The sequence below is a fragment of the Bombina bombina genome, chromosome 2 (genome assembly GCF_027579735.1).
Source record: "Bombina bombina isolate aBomBom1 chromosome 2, aBomBom1.pri, whole genome shotgun sequence".
Classification (NCBI taxonomy): Eukaryota; Metazoa; Chordata; class Amphibia; order Anura; family Bombinatoridae; genus Bombina; species Bombina bombina.
This window is the reverse complement of record NC_069500.1, coordinates 156506628-156525996: the sequence shown is the minus strand read 5'-3', so window position 1 is coordinate 156525996 and position 19369 is coordinate 156506628. Positions and strand designations below refer to the sequence as shown.

Sequence of the window (19369 nt, the reverse complement as noted above, 5' to 3'; positions counted from 1 at the left end):
ATACAAAAAGAAAGCAGCTCAATCCTCCTTTTCCTACAGAGCGCCACAATTATGGAATGACCTCCCGCACACTTTCAAACCTTCCCCAAGCCTAATATCCTTTAAGAGATCCCTCTCTACATATCTCAAAACAGAATGCACCTGTTATGGTTGATTAAATAAATCCTACCTGTTCTATGTTAAATGTTTGCATATTTACTTATAAAATATTTTACCAGGAAGGATACATTGAGATTTCTCTCGTTTTAAAGTATGTCCTGGGTCCACAAAACATTGATACAATAGGGTACAATTAAAATACAAAAACAATATTAATACATAATAGATGCAAAATTTAACATAGAACAGGTAGGAAATATATAATCAACCATGACAGGTGCATTCTGGTTTGAGATATGTAGAGAGGGATCTCTTAAAGGATATTAGGCTTGGGGAAGGTTTGAAAGTGTGTGGGAGGTAGTTCCATTATTGTGGTGCTCTGTAGGAAAAGGAGGATTGAGCTGCTTTCTTTTTGTATGGAAGCAGACTAAATAATGTGCCGGTACTGGATCGGAGGGAATAGCCGGTGAGAGCATTCTGCTCAGGTAGGGTGGGAGCTTCCCAGAAAAGCTCTTAAACACAAGGCTGGAAAGATGGAGGGTGCGTCTGGATTCTAAAACATATATATTGTGTATCATTATTGTTTTTGTATTTTATTGTATTAATGCGATGTTTTGTGGACCCAGGTCATATTTGAAAACGAGAGAAATCTCAATGTATCCTTCCTGGTAAAATATTTTATAAATAAATCATTTATGCAAAAAAAAACAAACCTTTTCCCCCCCCCCCTCTTTTTCTCCAGTCCAGTGTGGAGGATATCACTGCCCCCTCCCTACATTCTTAGCTCTGTGCAGTGGATGCTACTGTATTGTGCTAGTGACACATTTTCCTTTTGGTGGAGAAATATGGGAGAACGGAGAAACCTTTCAATAGTAATATATTCCCTAGGATGCAGATGATCACAGTAAAAACAACAACTTTGGTCCCCTGTAACACAAGGGAAATATTATATGGAGGTAGAGGCCTGTCTGTTGCCGAGCCTATGACCCCCCAGTGCTTTCCTTAGAGGGTTAAGATCCCTAATCTGACATAGCTTACCTCTTTAAATGAAGGGTCACATCACTCACTAATTTGCATTTACATACCATTGTAATTAGTTTTGTTAAAAATGGACCTTTATATTATTATACATATATATATATATATATATTAAACAAGTGCAAAAAAATATCCTTTTAAGATAAAGTTGTTATGATTTTGCACTAATAAGAATTGTTTGTGCACAAGGTTTCAGTAGATTGTTCACCGGTTTAAAAGGACAACTCGCGTAGGTCTTTTGGTGAATAGGGACACTCCCCTCAAGCAGAACAAGAGCCTCCATTTTTCCAACAACAAAGAACTGTAATACATTTTAAATGTCACTTTTTATCTAGCAGTCTTACTGAAAACTGCCTGAACAGCATCGTTCAGCTTTTTCATTATTTTATAATGTGAGTAAACTTGTCTAACGTTTGGAATGTGCTTGTTTCAGTAGTCAAGGAGTGATCCCTCCTTATTAGTTCTCACGTTTTCTTGTAATTTCACCAGGCTGTGTGGGATCATAGTGCAGCCTATGAAAATAGAACACTATTTGTGTTGGAAACAATCTTGTTTACGTTAATATCAGTTGGTTACTTCAGTTAGAAATAGAATTTGCAGATCTAATGCTTTAGAAGCTCACACTGTTGCATATTTCTGCAATGCATCTGTATTTACAGGATAATAAAAGCACTGTGATAAGTATATGCAATCCTGATCTGCACAGAGAAGGCTTCTTGATACTGGTCTTTAGACCAGCTGATTTTTTCAGGCATTTTCTTCTAATGGTGAATTCATAGGCATTTGTGTCAGACGTTCCATCATAGTGGCTGATAAGTGTATTAATGTCACTGTGCCAACATTTTACTTTTTTTTTTTTTTTTTTTTTTTTTAAGATCGATGCATTAGTACTTTTTTAATCAATTGGAAACTGTGTACGCTTCAGTGCAATGGAATATAATGTACAGAGATTCATAAATATAAGCAGAAGTTTACACAAAGAACAATAATGTAGGCCCGGTGAACAAGACACACACATAAAGAAATTAGTACGGGCAGCCCTCCGTTTATGCTGGGGTTGTGTACCTGAAGGAACAGTTGGAGGGGAAATGGTGTAAAATGAATGTTCAGAAGTTGCCCATCTTGGAGTTTTCTTTTTACTATTGGAAATTGCTTATTATAAACAATGGATATTCTAGTGAGTAAAAAGGAGGCTATATCAAGTGGAGCATGCTGTGATCTGAGATTGCAGAAAGGACAGACACATGCAGGAACTGTTAAAGGGACACTCAAGTCAAACTGAAACTTCCATGATTCAGATAGAGCAGCCATTTTTAAACAACTTTCCAATTTACTTCCATTAACAAATTGTACAGTCTTTATATTTATACATAATGAATTGTTGGCTCCTACTGAGCATGTGCAAGAATTCACAGAATATACGTATATGCAGTTGTGGTTAGCTGATGGCTGTCACGTGATACAGGGGGAGTGTAAATAGACATAACTTAGACAAACTGAATTTGTCAGAAAAAAAATCTACTACTCATTTGAAGTTCAGACTAAGTGCTGTTGCATTGTCTTATCATGCATTTGTTGAATATACAAATTTACTGTATTAACTGGTCCTTTAACTCTTTTTCGCTTTGCATTGCTGCTCCACATCAGGCTGTTCTCCTCTTCAAACAGTGCTGTGCTCTGGCTGCACTGTGCAAGTTTTCCTTAAATATAGAGCAGCACTGCAAAGCAGCACCACATTGTTACCTTTTATAATTATGTAGTATTAGACCAAGAGGAAACAAATTAAGACAATTTAAAACTTTTTTTTTTTTTTTTTCCTCTACAGCAAATTTTAACAAACACATTGGGCCAATCATTGTCAAGTTGGTTGCCGCCGGGGTTAGGTTCCAGAAGGAATGGTTGTAAATTGAAACCCAGTTTATAATGTGAGGGAGTTGGGTTCCAGGCCCCTCTCAAAATTGACATAAGTAACACCTAATACATTATTTTTAAAGCTTTGAAATGAAGACTTTAAATGCTAAACAGCATTATAAACCTAATAAAATAATCACAACACAGAATATATAATTAAACTAAGTTAAATGAACAAAAACATTTGCTAAACAGCATGATAAACCTAATAAAATCACACAACACAGACTTCACTTGCATTTTTCTGCAAACAGTTCTTTCTATGCATTCCAATCTGTACTGATTTATAGACAGGAAGATCTTGTTCCTTTGAAATCTGCTCGATAGCTGAGGTCTGGTTAAACTGATCAATTTTAGATTGCTTGGCTTTGCTGCAACACAAGGGACAGCTCCACCTACTGGCTATTTTAATAAATGCACTGCTTTTCAGTAGCAATCACATGACTGGAAAAAAAGCTTGTTATTCTGAAACGGTGTAAATTGAACCATTGTAAACCGAGGGCCACCTGTATATGTATGTATGTGTATGTATGTATGTATATATATATGTGTGTATATATATATATATATATATATATATATATATATATATATATATATATATATATATATATATATATATATATATATATATATATATATATATATATATAAATATATAAAAATGTGATAGCCTCTATGTATTGGTATTGCAAAACCACCAGTTTTCTTTTTTTTTTTTTTTTTTGGTTTAACAATGACAGCCATGTCTATGGAAACCTCTCTCGGGTCAGGATTGCCCTAGCTCCTTGGAACATAAACTGATCTCTAGATCCCATTTACAAGGTAGGGATGTGCATTCAAATCTTTCGTAGGTATGCAACGGCTTGATCCCTTCAGATATTTTTATAGTCTGGGATCTAAATTAGTACAGATCTTAGTTTGGGGATCTTTTACACGAATCAGAGTGGGCATCTTTTACCAGAAATCTGGCTATGAAAATATCAGAAGGGCACAATCCGCTGCTTACTTCCACGTTCAGATCCTAACTAAGGATTCAAATGCACATCCCTATTGCAAGGTACATGTTGATATGTAAACATTTTGCCCATTCTTGACCCTTAGACTTAGAACTTAAAGGACCAGTAAATACAGTTGATTTGCATAATCAACAATTGCATGATAACACAATGCAGTAGCACTTCAAATGTCCTGCAGATTTTTTTTTTCCTGGCAAATTTCAAAATTATGTCTATTTCCACTCCTCCTGTATCAGGTGACCAACGATCAGCCGATCAGAAATGCATATATGTATACTCTGAATTCTTGCACATGCTCAGTAGCCGCTGGCTCAAAAAGTGTAAATATAAAAAGACTGCATAATGTTAATGGAAGTAAATTGGAAAGTTGTTTACAATTGCATGCTCTATCTGAATCATTACACTTTAATTTTTACTTAAGGGTCACTTTAAGTCCTAATGTAATGATGGAAATTGCTTAAACAATTAGGGTTAATTTATAATGGGAATGGGTTTTAGTCTGATTCATAAAAAAATGTTTCCATTTCCCCTCAAGTTTTACAGATATAAGTCCTCTATGGTAGCATTCTACTGTAAAAAGAGTTTGAGATTCCACTGATTACAGAGCTAGTGATAGTATAAATCTTGAGAAAAGCCCACTTTATTAATACGTTTTAAAATAATGACAGATTTCCTCACTCAGTCTCTCTGAAATGTTGTGGCAGTATTTAACTCGGCAGGTATCAGTTTTCTGAGAACACTGTTCATGGGAACCAATGCTTTGTTCAGAATAAGATATCTTAAATGGTGTTCTTGGTTCAGATTTTACAAAAACCTCAGTATTCTTCGCTGATGTCCTCAATCAAGCCAAACCACCACTGGTCATCAGAGACGAGCAACGGTCATTATTCTGGATTATTAGGATCAGGAGGGCAGAATTCATCACTGCATGTTCTTCAAACGTTTGCAATGCAGATGTAAAGAAGCACTTTCTGATACTGGTGACATTTTCATGTACCTGGAATTCTCTCACTTATCAAACCTGTCCATGAGTTTCTGCTTATGAAATTCAGTTACTTGCTTTTGACATAGATGTATGTAACCTCCTTAATCTTGTTGCAAAAGAGGAACCTCTCCCGGGGTGAGGATTTTAACCCTCTGTTGTCCTCTGCAAACTCTCTTTTGTTTCCTCCCCCAATTAGTTGTTCCTCCAACCATGTTGCATGCATTTTTGCCATGGGATGTTGCAAAGACGTTTCATTTGGCTTTTATACCAAAGTCCTTTTCATGGTTATAAAATGGCAAAATTCTTCTTGTGTTTTTATATTGGCTTGCAGATCCATCAGAAAAATAGATAATCTTTCCTGTCTTGGGAAGGATGCCCTGTGCCGTGTTCTGCTTAGTTTCACCAATCTTTTTGAGACATTGAATTCCTTGCTTATTTTGTTAATGTGTGTGTTTTTTTTTTTTTTTTTTTTTTTTTTTTTTCCTGGGATCATGAGCTTGGTAATAGACTGAGATTTTTTTTTACTTTGTCGTCTGTTTGCTATGACATACTTTTTCTTTAAGAGCCTCAATTAATCTGTCATATTCTCTGCTGGGACCGTCTATTCTTACATATTTCTTTTCAATGTTTCAGAAATCCTTTCTACTTTAGCTCTTAAAGCACTTTGTCTTTTATCTGCACTTATCTTACTAATATTAGATGAAGGGGATACTCCAAGAGCAGGACAAGCTGAATGAACTTTTTGAAGAGAATCTGCGGGTAATACATAGTTCTCTCTCTGCGCCATACGTTTCTTTAAATCATAAACATTTATTTTTGTAGCAGGTGGGACACAATTGCCTACCAGGGACATGTTTTAGAGGATAGTTCTTTACCTTTTGATCAGTGTTTTAATCTTTTTTTTTTTTTTGTAATAAGTTTGATATATTCCCAGGGATTACTACAACTGTTACGAAATGGGTGATATTTCAATATAAATTTGTTTTCATGGTACTTACAAACTGATGTAACATCACAGCCTACCCTTGAACACAGTAACTCCTTTTCTTCTGAGCTGTAGTACTTGCTGCTGCTTTTATCACAGGAGATACATCATAGCTCTGTTTATAACCCTGTTCATTTGTAAAATGCCCAAGTGAACACTATTTCCATATTTAGTTAAAATCTATTCCTGCTTCACTTAAAACTAAGAATGCAGCCAACACACTGACAAGCTGTGTCCATACAGTTGCAGGTTTGGGCATGCCCAGACATGCAGAGCTAAGTCTTCCTGTCCTGTTATGTTTGTGCCTCACCAACATGATAGATTATTATAGTTAAATGACTAGCATAAGCTATTGTATGTAAATTATAAACTTAATTAGTGTAAAGTACTGTTCATTTTTATATGTATATTATATTTTTGATATTTCTCAAATACATGAATAAAATAGGCTTTTCCCCAGACTAGCCCTAGCTCTGTAACTAGTGGAATCTCACTCCAATTTTTTTTTTTTTTTTTTACAGCAGAATGCTACCATAGAATTTTTATATTGGTAAATTCAGGTTCCTATCTGGTCCCCCATCAGAGATAATCAACTTAAAAGTGAGAAGAAATTTTAAAAAAAATTGGGGTTTAAGACTTTAACCCTTCCCATTATAACTTGACCCTAAAAGTGGAAATGTCAGATTATCATTATATATATTTTTTTAAAACTTTTTTTTTTTTTTTTTTTTCATTAGGTATTAAAGGGACAGTATACTATAAAATAGTTTTTCCCTTAGTGTGTTTCCAATTACTTTTTTTTACCAGCTGCAGAATATAAAATGTATGAGATTTGTGTATATGAATTAGCTGATTTTGTGTTTTGAAGCCACAACCTAGTTAAATGGGTTGAGCTTGTGGGTATAATCAGATCTCATTACTTTATCACATTGTTTGTGTATATATACCTGCTTCTTTATCTTATATCTGTCCATAAACCAATCACCAATACTTTGACAGAACAATGGAAAATTAACATTTTATTACCTTATCTCTTCTATAACCCACTGGGAGTCTAATTTATTCTACTGGCTGTGTATCGTGGCCAAAAACTTTCAGGATGGGTGGGGAAACCACAGGCTAAATAAACTATTTCAAATGCCAATATAATAGTAATAGAAATACTTGTAAACAATTTAATACACTCCAGCAGGTAAAGTGGATCATTGGGAACAAATTAAAGGGGACAATTTTTTTGAGTAAACTGTCCCTTTAAGTTCTAAGTCTAAGGATCACGATTGTGGGAAATGTTTGTATATGTAAATGTACCTTTTTGTAATGTGATCTAGAGATCAGCTTTTATTCCAAGAAGCTAGGACAATCCTGAGTTTCAGGTTGAGGTTTCCGTAAACCTCTGTATATCCAAAATGTGTCGTGCCCGATGACACAAAAATGGCATTCGTGGTTAAATTTAAAATACAAAATCTTGTGGTTTTGCAATACCAACACAGTGGTAATCACTCCAAAAAAATTAGGAAAATTAAAAATAGTCAAGCAATCTGTTAGACCACTTGAGATGGATTGACTTTATTGCAATTGATATAGTGCTTTAATGTAACTGCCTAATTTAAAATTTCATTTCAAAATGACCTGCAGAAATTTTTTTTAACTAAAAAAAAACAAACAGAAAAAGGAAAAAGTTCAATCACTGGCTAACTCCCAGTAGTACATTTCTGCTGCTGATCCTACCTAGGTGTGATTGTCAACAAAGGATACCAAAAGAACAAAGTATGGTTGATAATAGAAGTAAAGCAAGAAGTCTCTTAAATTTGCATGCGCTATCTGAACCATGACAGTTTTTCATGTCTCTAAATACTTAAAGGGACATGAAACCCAACATTTTTCTTTCATGATTCAGATAGTGAATACAATTTCAAACAACTTTCTAATTTACTTCTATTATTTAACCTCTTAAGGACATATGACGGAATTTTTCCGTCATAAAGCCATTGAGCAAACTGAAAGCTGTGTCCTTAAAGGGTTAATTTGCTTCTTTTCTCTTGTTATCCTTTTCTGAAATGTTTATCTAGGCAAGTTCATGTGCAGCAGAGAATCTAGTTGATTGGTGGCTGCATATATAAACTGATTGTCATTGGCTCACCCATGGTTTCAGTTAGAAACCAGTAGTGCATTGCTGCTACTTCAACAAATGATACAAAGAGAATAAAACAGGTTAGATAATAGAAGTAAATAAGAAAGTTGTTTAAAATTGTATTCTCTATCTGAATCATGAAAGAAGAATTTTTGGGTTTCATGTCCCTTTAAATCTCTTATTAAACCATTGCTCATTTTTATTAATGATGTTTAACCCCTAAAAACATAATTTATGTAAGAACTTACCTGATAAATAAATTTCTTTCATATTGGCAAGAGTCCATGAGCTAGTGACGTATGGGATATACATTCCTACCAGGAGGGGCAAAGTTTCCCAAACCTCAAAATGCCTATAAATACACCCCCCACCACACCCACAATTCAGTTTAACGAATATCCAAGAAGTGGGGTGATAAGAAAGGAGCAAAAGCATCAAACAAGGAATTGGAATAATTGTGCTTTATACAAAAAAATCATAACCACCACAAAAAGGGTGGGCCTCATGGACTCTTGCCAATATGAAAGAAATTAATTTATCAGGTAAATTCTTACATAAATTATGTTTTCTTTCATGTAATTGGCAAGAGTCCATGAGCTAGTGACGTATGGGATAGCAATACCCAAGATATGGAACTCCACGCAAGAGTCACTAGAGAGGGAGGGATAAAAATAAAGACAGCCAATTCCGCTGAAAAAAGAATCCACAACCCAAATCAAAAAGTTTTAATCTTATAATGAAAAAACCCCTGAAATTATAAGCAGAAGAATCAAACTGAAACAGCTGCCTGAAGAACTTTCTACCAAAAACTGCTTCTGAAGAAGAAAAAACATCAAAATGGTAGAACTTAGTAAATGTATGCAAAGAAGACCAAGTTGCTGCTTTGAAAATCTGATCAACAGAAGCTTCATTCTTAAAAGCCCAGGAAGTAGAAACTGACCTAGTAGAATGAGCCGTAATCCTCTGAGGCAGGGATTTACCCGACTCCACATAAGCATGATGAATCAAAAGTTTTAACCAAGAAGCCAAAGAAATAGCAGAAGCTTTCTGACCTTTCTTAGGACCAGAAAAGTAACAAATAGACTAGAAGTCTTTCTGAAATCTTTAGTAGCTTCAACATAATATTTCAAAGCTCTTACCACATCCAAAGAATGCAAAGATTTTTCCAAAGAATTCTTAGGATTAGGACACAACGAAGGGACAACAATTTCTCTACTAATGTTGTTGGAATTCACAACCTTAGGTAAAAATTTAAATGAAGTCCGCAAAACCGCCTTATCCTGATGAAAAATCAGAAAAGGAGACTCACAAGAAAGAGAGCAGATAATTCAGAAACTCTTCTAGCAGAAGAGATAGCCGAAAGTAACTTAATTTGGTTTTGAGAGCTTTACAGGCTCCTCTGTTTTGAGCCTATGCATTCTCTGGATATTAAGACTCCAAGGAGGAGAGATTGACTTAATGACAGGCTTGATACGAACCAAAGCCTGTAGTAAACAACGAATGTCAGGAAGATTAGCAATTTTTCTGTGAAACAGAGCAGAAAGCGCAGATTTGTCCTTTTAAGGAACTTGCAGACAAACCCTTATCCAAACCATCCTGAAGAAACTAACATTCTAAAAGAATGCCAAGAGAACTTATGAGAGGAACACCATGAAATGTAAGTCTTCCAAACTCGGTAATAAATCTTTGTAGACACAGATTTACGAGCCTGCAACATATAGTATTGATCACTGAGTCAGAGAAACCTCTATGACTAAGCGTTCAATCTCCATACCTTCAAATTTAATGATTTGAGATCCTGATGGAAAAACGGACCTTGCGATAGAAGGTCTGACCTTAACGGAAGTGGCCAAGGTTGGCGACTGGACATCCGAACAAGATCCGCATACCAAAATCTGTGTGGCCATGCTGGAGCCACCAGCAGTACATACGAACGTTCCATTATGATTTTGGAAATCACTCTTGGAAGAAGAACTAGAGGCGGAAAGATATAAGCAGGTTGATAATTCCAAGGAAGTGACAACGCATCCACTGCTTCCGCCTGAGGATCCCTGGATCTGGACAGATACCTGGGAAGTTTCCTGTTTAGATGAGAAGCCATCAGATCTATTTCTGGAAGCCCCTATATCTGAACAATCTGAAGAAACACATCTGGGTGAAGAGACCATTCTCCTGGATGTAAAGTCTGGCGACTGAGATAATCCGCTTCCCAATTGTCTATACCTGGGATATGAACCACAGAGATTAGACAGGAGCTGGATTCCGCCCAGGCAAGTATCCGAGATACTTCTTTCATAGCCTGAGGACTGTGAGTCCCACCTTGATGATTGACATACGCCACGGTCGTGACATTGTCTGAAAACAAATAAACGATTCTGTCTTCAGAAGAGGCCAGAACTGAAGAGCTCTGAAAATCGCACGGAGTTCCAAAATATTCATTGGTAATCTTGCCTCTTGAGATTTCCAAACCCCCTGCGCTGTCAGAGATCCCCAGACAGCTCCCCAACCTGAAAGACTTGCATCTGTTGAAATCACAGTCCAGGTTGGACGAAGAAAAGAGGCCCCCTTGAACTAAACGCTGGTGATTTAACCACCACGTCAGAGAGTGTTGAACATTGGGATTTAAGGATATTAATTGTGATATCTTTGTATAATCCCGGCACCATTGATTCAGCATGCAAAGAGACCTAAAACTTCCATGCACATAGCTACTGAAGGGAATGATTGAGACTGAAGGTTCCGACAAGCTGAAACCAATTTCAGACGTCTTTTGTCTGTTAGAGACAAAGTCATGGATACTGAATCTATTTGGAATCTTAAAAAGGTTACCCTTGTCTGAGGAATCAAGGAACTTTTTGGTAAATTGATCCTCCAACCATGTTCTTGAAGAAACAACACAAGTTGATTTGTGTGAGATTCTGCAGAATGTAAAGACTGAGCAAGTACAAAGATTTCGTCCAAATAAGGAAACACCGCAATACCCCGCTCTCTGATTACAGAGAGAAGGGCACCAAGAACCTTTGGGGATTTTTTTCCCAAAACTCCAATCTATCAGCCGGCAAAGGGTACAGTCTCTTAAACCTTAAAGGGCCACTGTAAGTAAATATTTTCTATGCCTGTTACTAACTAACTAACTACCCCAAATACGCTTTTTATCAATAGCATTTCATTAACATATCTCTACCGTATATCAGAAATCTTGTCTGCAAATTTAATTGTTTTCCAAACCCACTCCGTGGGTATCCTTTGCTCTGTATCAATCCGTTTACAATACCTAGGTTTCAAAATGGCGCTTTAAACACAAAGTTATTGGTTTAAGTATTTTGAACGCGCAGTGCTGAAAATAGTGGGCAGGATAACGTGACATCATCGGCGAATAAAAGATATAACTTTTAGAACGTTATGAAACTTCGTTTTGGAGAAAATATAGGTCAGTAGGTTTTAATTAATGTTTATTAACTTTAATATGTTAGTTGTTTAGCTTAAAATTATAACAGAAAGTAATCCTTTAAAGAAGGAGTAAATGAAGTACCCAAACTATTCCATTCTTTAGAAATTACATCTGAAATGGCATCAGGAACTGGAAAAACCTCTGGAATAACTACATGAGGTTTAAAAGCCGAATTTAAACGTTTACTGGTTTTAATATCAAGAGGACTAGACTCCTCCATATGTAATGCAATCAACACATCTTTAAGTAAAGAACGAATAAACTCCATCTTAAATAAATATGAAGATTTTTCAGTGTCAATATCTGAGGCAGAATCTTCTGAACCAGATAGATCCTCATCAGAGATGGATAAATCAAAATGTTGGCGGTCATTTAAAAATTAATCTAATTTATGAGAAGTTTTAAAAGACCTTTTACGTTTATTAGAAGGTGGTATAACAGACCGGGCCTTCTGAATAGAATTAGAAGCAAATTCTCTTACATTAACAGGAATATCCTGAACATTAGATGTTGAAGGAACAACAGGTAATGGACTACTACTAATGGAAATATTGTCTGCTTTTGAAAGTTTATCATGACAACTAACACAAACTACAGCCGGAGGAACAGTTACCACAAGTTTACAACAAATGCACTTGGCTTTGGTAGAACCGACATCAGGCAGCAGCTTTCCAGAAGTAGATTCTGATAGAGGGTCAGATTGCGACATCTTGCAATATGTAATAGAAAAACCAACATATAAAGCAAAATTATCAAATTCCTTAAATGACAGTTTCAGGAATGGTAAAAAATGCAAACAGAATAAGCCTCTGGAAACCAGAAGCAAAAAGAAACAAAGACTTAAAAAATGTCAAAAAAACTGGCGCCAAGTATGACGCCCACAATTGACAAATTTTATGGCGCCAAAAACGTCTGCATCAAACACGAGCGGCATAGATGACGCAACTACGTGAAAACTCTCGGCGTCAACTACGACGCCGGAAATGACGTCATTAACGTCAACAAACTTAATTTTCGCGCCAAAAGTGTCTTGCGCCAAAAATGACTCAATAAATTCTAGCATTTTTTGCACCCGCGAGCCTAACAGCCCGCAAGTTTAGAAAGAAAAGTCAATTTGAAAAATTTTCAGGTATGGAAAATATTTATTCATATGCATTTCCCAAAACAGAAACTGACAGTCTGTAAGAAGGAAATATACTGATTAACCTGAATCATGGCAAATATAAGTATAAAACATATATTTAGAACTTTACATATAAAGTGCCAAACCATAGCTGAGAGTGTCATAAATAAAATAAGATATACTTACCAAAAGACACTCATCTACATATAGTAGATAGCCAAACCAGTACTGAAACGAGAATCGGCAGAGGTAATGGTATATGAGTATATCGTCGATCTGAAAAGGGAGGTAGAAGAATCTCTACGACAGATAACAGAGAACCTATGAAATAGATCCCTGATAGGATGACCATAGCATTCAATAGGCAATACTTCCTTCACATCCCTCTGTCATTCACTGCACTCAGAGGAAAACCGGGCTTCAGCATGCTGCGAAGCGCATATCTACGTAGAAATCTAGCACAAACTTACTTCACTACCTCCATAGGAGGCAAAGTTTGTAAAACTGAATTGTGGGTGTGGTGGGGGTGTATTTATAGGCATTTTGAGGTTTGGGAAACTTTGCCCCTCCTGGTAGGAATGTATATCCCATACGTTACTAGCTCATGCACTCTTGCCAATTACATGAAAGAAAGTTGTATCCTAGGTGTATTCCTGTGTGATTCAGACATACAGCATCCTGCTTTTTAAATTGAAGGAAGTGGCCTTGCTCTGTTTGAGCTAACAGTAAACTGTGCTCCAGATCTCTGCACACTGCTTAATCTATCTAACCCTTTTTCAACAAAGCAAATTTGATATTTTTTTTACAATTTTTGCACTCTGACCTGAATCCTGAAACAAAATAATGTCATTACAATATTTTTTTATTTTTTTTAAGATATATGTACTGAATTTGCGCAGCCTTAGCATTTTGGATGACTTCCCCCAATTGTGATTATTGCTGTTTACTCGCAGCCAGTCATCCATGTATTGTTTAACTCTTGGTTTAAATGATTTGTGTGTCATCCCCACTTAGCAATCAATGAAAGCCTATAATGTTACATTTATCACCTCTTGGAAACATACAATGCAAATAACATGGGAGACATGATGGGTCTCGGTGGATCTGTGTCTGCCAGTGGTGCAGAGGAGTGTACTTTCGAGGGCACTTTCACATCTGGCAGCTATGAAGGATCTGAAAGTGATGCATAAACTTGTAGTCCTATGTCACTTTTTGCAGCCTCAAGTTGGCTCTTTTTATATTTGTAGTTTTTGTAGCGATCTAGTTTGCCCAAGCACAAAATACACAAAAGTATTCTATAGTTGCATTACGTGCTTCTAATCACTACAGACTGATGGGAAATAAATAAGGCTCTTAGATTGCATTAAATAATAACCTCTTACACATAATTGGCCATTGAGTATATTGGTTTTTCTGGACTCTTATAGTTCTTTGAATGTTTAAACATACTTCATCTGCCTTTTTTTCTTATCCTTTGTGGATTCACGCTATTCTTCTATTGTTCAGTTCCCTGCCCGAATTGATAGTTGTCTTTTTGGTAGTATTTTTTTTTTCCGCAGTACTTTTCAGTCTTTAAATGTCACACTGTGCAATTTCTATGGTAACAGTGCAGGAAAGCTAGAGGTTGATGGCTTCCCCACAGCCAATGTGAATAGACGGTAATTATTGTGGTGGCTACTAGTATGCATCCATTGAACAAATTATTTCTATTCCTATGTGTGTGACAGAAGTAGTCTGGTTTTATCAGTCCCAGGACCTAGACATATTTATAGTAATGGTATATTTTTTTTTTTTTTTGTACAATACAAAATAAATGCAATATTTAATACTCTAATGTGCAATTAGATAAGCACTGCAGTAATGCTGCTGTATTAGGGAATAAGAAGAAAGTTAAACCTTGTTTTAGATAACTAATACGATATCTTTAACAAAGATTTCAGTAACGTCATTTGGTTCAAGACATTTATTAGGTGCAAGTGATAAATTAAAGGAACATAAAGCCCAACATTATTTTATGATTCAGATGGAGAATATCATTTTAAACAAATTTCCAGTTTCCTTTATAGTATCTAATTTTGCTTAATTCACTTGGTATCCTTTTGTTGAATGCACATGGTTGAACCAATAACGAGGCATAAATGTGCAGCCACCAATAAGCAGCTTCTGAGGCTACCTAGGTATGCTTTTCAACAAAATACCAAGAGAACGGGACAAATTTGATAACGGAATTAAATTGGAAAGTTCTTTAAAATTGCTGGGTTTTATGTTCCTTTTAAATAAGATTACATCCTGCTCAGTTGATGTTGTTTTCATAAAAACCTGAAATAAATATATATCAATAATAATAATAATAATAATAATAGCATTAATAATGTAGCATTTAAACAAAATAGAACGAATAAATAAAATCAGCAATGTTAGAGTCTTAGCCAAACTAAATACCAGCAGAGGGTCTTACTTTTGTAATGCAGAAAAAATATATATAAAAAAAATACTTCTGCATTAGCGTTTGTAAAAATATCCTTCTCAAACACTAAAAAAAAATCTTGGCAAATGACATGTTATCTTTTCCTTCAAGGATCATTTCATCTTTACTCTATGAAAACCCATTCTTGCTCACTGGTTTTAGCTGTATATTTAATTATCATGACTTAGGTGTTATATAATGGACTTTTTGAAAGCACATTATAAAATATACTCTTCCCTTTTTATTTATATATTGGTGTGTGTCATAAACCTAATAAAGGACATTTATGCAGTTATGTGCACTTTTTTATTGTGGTATCTGCTGCATATTGGCACCACTTCTGTGTCTTCATCTGTAATAAACAGGATGTGATAATCAGTATTTGAACATATTTCCTACTGACATAGTAGGCTCTCTATAATACTGTAGCATTTGTATGTATGCATATTTATTTAGCAGAGTTATAGTATTGTTTGCATGTTATTGCTGCTTTTAATATATTAACATTTTTAGCATATTTAATTTTTTTTTTTTCTTTATTCCAGTGAAATACTAACGATATGATTGATATAAAGGCTTGGGCCGAGTACGTGGTGGAATGGGCTGCCAAAGACCCATATGGTTTCCTTACGACAGTGATCTTGGCTCTGACTCCGTTGTTCCTTGCGAGTGCTGTACTTTCATGGAAATTGGCAAAAATGATCGAGGCCAAAGAACGGGAGCAGAAAAAGAAACAGAAACGTCAGGAAAACATTGCAAAAGCCAAACGATCAAAAAAGGACTAAGCAGAATAAACTAGCATTTTTTTATAGTGTAAATAAACCAGTCTTTAGCTAAAGACTTTCTTTATATTGAAAAAAATTTCTTAACTTGTTTCTAATATTTCCAAAATGCTTTACCAGTTTTTGATAATTATTGTTGGTGCTTTTTGAAATCCTTTATGGCAACCAATTGGTCCTTCTTTATGTGCTTTTATTTTTTGTGTGTGCTAAAGACCAAGTGTTTCTGAGTATTTATTGGACCTCCTAACCTGCATTTTTTATTTTTTTAATCTCATTTTTACTTTAATTGTACTCAATCTATATACCATGAACAGCACTTTTTTTTTTTTTTTTTTTTTTTTTTTTTTTTTTTGCTTTTATCAAATTTGCTTTGTGTTCTAGTTATCCTTTGTTGAAGCGTAATCCTAGGTAGGCTGATAGGAGCTTAGGAGCGTGCACGTGTCTTTAGCAGTCTATGCCAGCAGAATTTGCACAATTGTATAACACTGCAATAAGCTGCCAGATGGCTATATATATATATATATATATATATATATATATATATATATATATATATATATATATATATATATACACACACGTGCATACTTTTGAGCTCATCTAGGATTACTCTTTAACAAATTTACAGTTTCATCCTCTATCCATTCAATTTTAAATTTAATTTTTCCTTTAATGATTTTACTTTAGGTGAATGCTAACGTTTACAGCATTTAACAAAATTAGGACCTACATTTTACTGTTTAATGTAAACAGCGAAATTAACACACTGTATTTTATTTTTGTGACAGTTTATTGAAGTATTGATTATGCATTATTTGTCCTAGATTTGTAAGATAACACTTAAATGTATTTCCACCCATACTTCTAATTGGTTAACCTATTATCTGATTGTTTCTTTGCTAATTATGTTCTCTATATTAAATAAAACATTTTTGTCTGGCTATTATTTAATGTATATATTAAAAGTAATATTTTGGGGACACTGACACCCTGGGAGATCGGGTGGAAAGCAGTTTCTTAACCCTTCTTCCCTAAACATATACACTTAAGGGACAGTCTAGGCCAAAATAAACTTTCATGATTCAGATAGAGCATGTAATTTTAAACAAATTTCTAATTTACTTTTATCACCAATTTGGCTTTGTTATCTTGGTATTCTTAGTTGAAACCTAGGAGGTTCATATGCAAATTTCTTAGACCTTGAAGGCCACCTCTTTTCAGAATGCGTTTTAACAGTTTTTCACCACTAGAGGGTGTTAGTTCACGTATTTCATATAGATAACACTGTGCTCGTGAAGTTATCTGGGAGCAGGCACCGATTGGCTAGACTGCAAGTCTGTCAAAAGAACTGAAATAAAGGGGCAGTTTGCAGAGGCTTAGATACAAGATAATCACAGAGGTTAAAAGTATATTATTATAACTGTTGGTTATGCAAAACTGGGGAAAGGGTAATAAAGGGATTATCTATCTTTTAAAACAATAAAAATTCTGGTGTAGACTGTCCCTTTAACCCAAATGCAGGGGAGATAGAGATGAGAGATAGATGCGCTTACAGGAACGAACAACCAGCTTAATACCATTGTTTGCCTGTTCTATGGCAATTCACCTCCTGGGTGCAGCTTCACAGAGTAGAACTTTCCTGTAGTATATCAGTCTGATCCTGCCTGATACGGTCAGTCCAGTGCAGAAATACCAGTCAATTCCTCTCTGAACAAGAAACACAGCAATCCCAGGCGATCGTTTCGGCCTTCATTGGGCCTCGTCAGTGAGGTGTAGCCATATTCCTCTAAGCACACTGAGCAAGGAGTCCACGTCTAGTTGCCCCTTTTCCCCCCATAGGGAGACTAAATACACACAGAGAGAAGTGCACTCATAGGAACTAACAACTGGCTCAATACAATTGTTAGCCTGTTCTATGGCGATTTACCACCTGGGTGCAGCTTTTAAACCCAGTAATGCTTTTCACTCAGTAGAACTTTCCTGTAGTATATCAGTCTGATCCCGCCTATTACGGTCCTTGCTCGTTCCTGTGAGTGCACTTCTCTCTGAATGTATTTAGTCTCCCTAAGGGAAAAAGGGGCAACCAGACGTGGACTCCTTACTCAGTGTGCTTAGAGAAATATGGCTACACCTCACTGACGAGGCCCAATGAAGGCTGAAACGATCGTCTGGGGTTGCTGTGTTCCTTGTTCAGTGAGAAATTGCCTGGTATTTTGGCGCTGGACTGTCCATAATCGGTGTGATCAGACTGATATACTACAGGAATGTTCTACTCTGTGAAAAGCATTACTGGGCTAAAAAGCTGCACCCAGGTGGTAAATTGCCATAGAACAGGCTAACAATGGTATTGAGCCAGTCGTTCGTTTCTGTGTGTGTGTATATATATATATATATATATAAAAATAATATCTCCCATTGTACCACATTATATATATATATATAAAAATTCCCATTGTACCACATTATAGATATATATCTCCAATCTGCCAGAAGCTCCAGCAGTCTAGACTGTAAAGTTACAGCCGATAGATGGAGTTCCTGAGCTCCAGCCATCTGCCTACATATGGAATCGGTGCTCTGGTTTCATATGAAGGCAGATGCCAGATCATTATAGATGGTGATACTGTCTGTAACGATCATTTGCTGGTGCAGGAGGGAGCCTTTGGAAGAAAAGTGGGAGTTGGGTGGGCAGTCCAGCAGCCGAGGGGGAAGGGAGGGAGTGGGATGTGCCCTACACTGCAGGAAAAAATTTTTTAGAGAGGGGGATGGGGACCCTAGCTAACGATTGCCGGGGGGGGATCACTACACTACTAAAAAAAAAAAAAAAAGTATATATATGTCTGCTATTTCTGAACAAAGGGGATCCCAGAGAAGCTTTGAAAATAATTTGTGTCATGATTGCACAAGCGGTATATAAATAATTTCAGTGAGATACGTTTGTGAGTAAGTTAATTTTTTTATATATAAAAATTTTGTATTGGTTATTTGTAGTGCGCCGACAGATTCCGCAGCGGTATACAAGGTAACATTAATAGGGATAAATGGGTAGAGGACCCTGCCAAGAGTTGCACTGTTGCAGTCGGCTCTTATGAAGATGATCTGCAAACAGTTGGACTCTTAGGCTTACATGCTAAGGGGGTTCATGGTGGATAGTAATGGAGGAGAGGTACTGGTATCAGGAAAGGTTAGAGTAGGTTGTATGCATCCCTGAACAGTAGAGTCTTTCGGGAGCGCTTAAAGCGTTCAAAACTAGGGGAGAGTCTAGTGAAGTGAGGCAGAAAGTTCCACAAGATGGGAGCCAGTCTGGAGAAGTCCTGTAAACGGGAATGTGAGGAGGTAACAAGAGAGGAGGAGAGTATGTGGTCATGAGCAGAGCAA

At 36.1% G+C, this 19369-nt stretch overlaps 1 protein-coding gene across 4 annotated transcripts in view; it reads left to right on the top strand.

Annotated features, from left to right (window-relative positions):
* The window catches only part of SMIM15 (small integral membrane protein 15), a 29674-nt gene extending 12737 nt beyond the window's left edge, over positions 1–16937 (top strand). For all 4 annotated transcript variants that reach the window (XM_053701312.1, XM_053701314.1, XM_053701313.1 and 1 more), the window contains exon 3: positions 15755–16937. In XM_053701312.1, the coding sequence (XP_053557287.1) occupies positions 15770–15994 (225 nt within the window). In that variant the 5' untranslated portion in view covers positions 15755–15769 and the 3' untranslated portion in view covers positions 15995–16937. The remainder of the gene's footprint in view (positions 1–15754) is intronic.
* The last annotated feature ends 2432 nt before the right edge of the window (positions 16938–19369 follow it).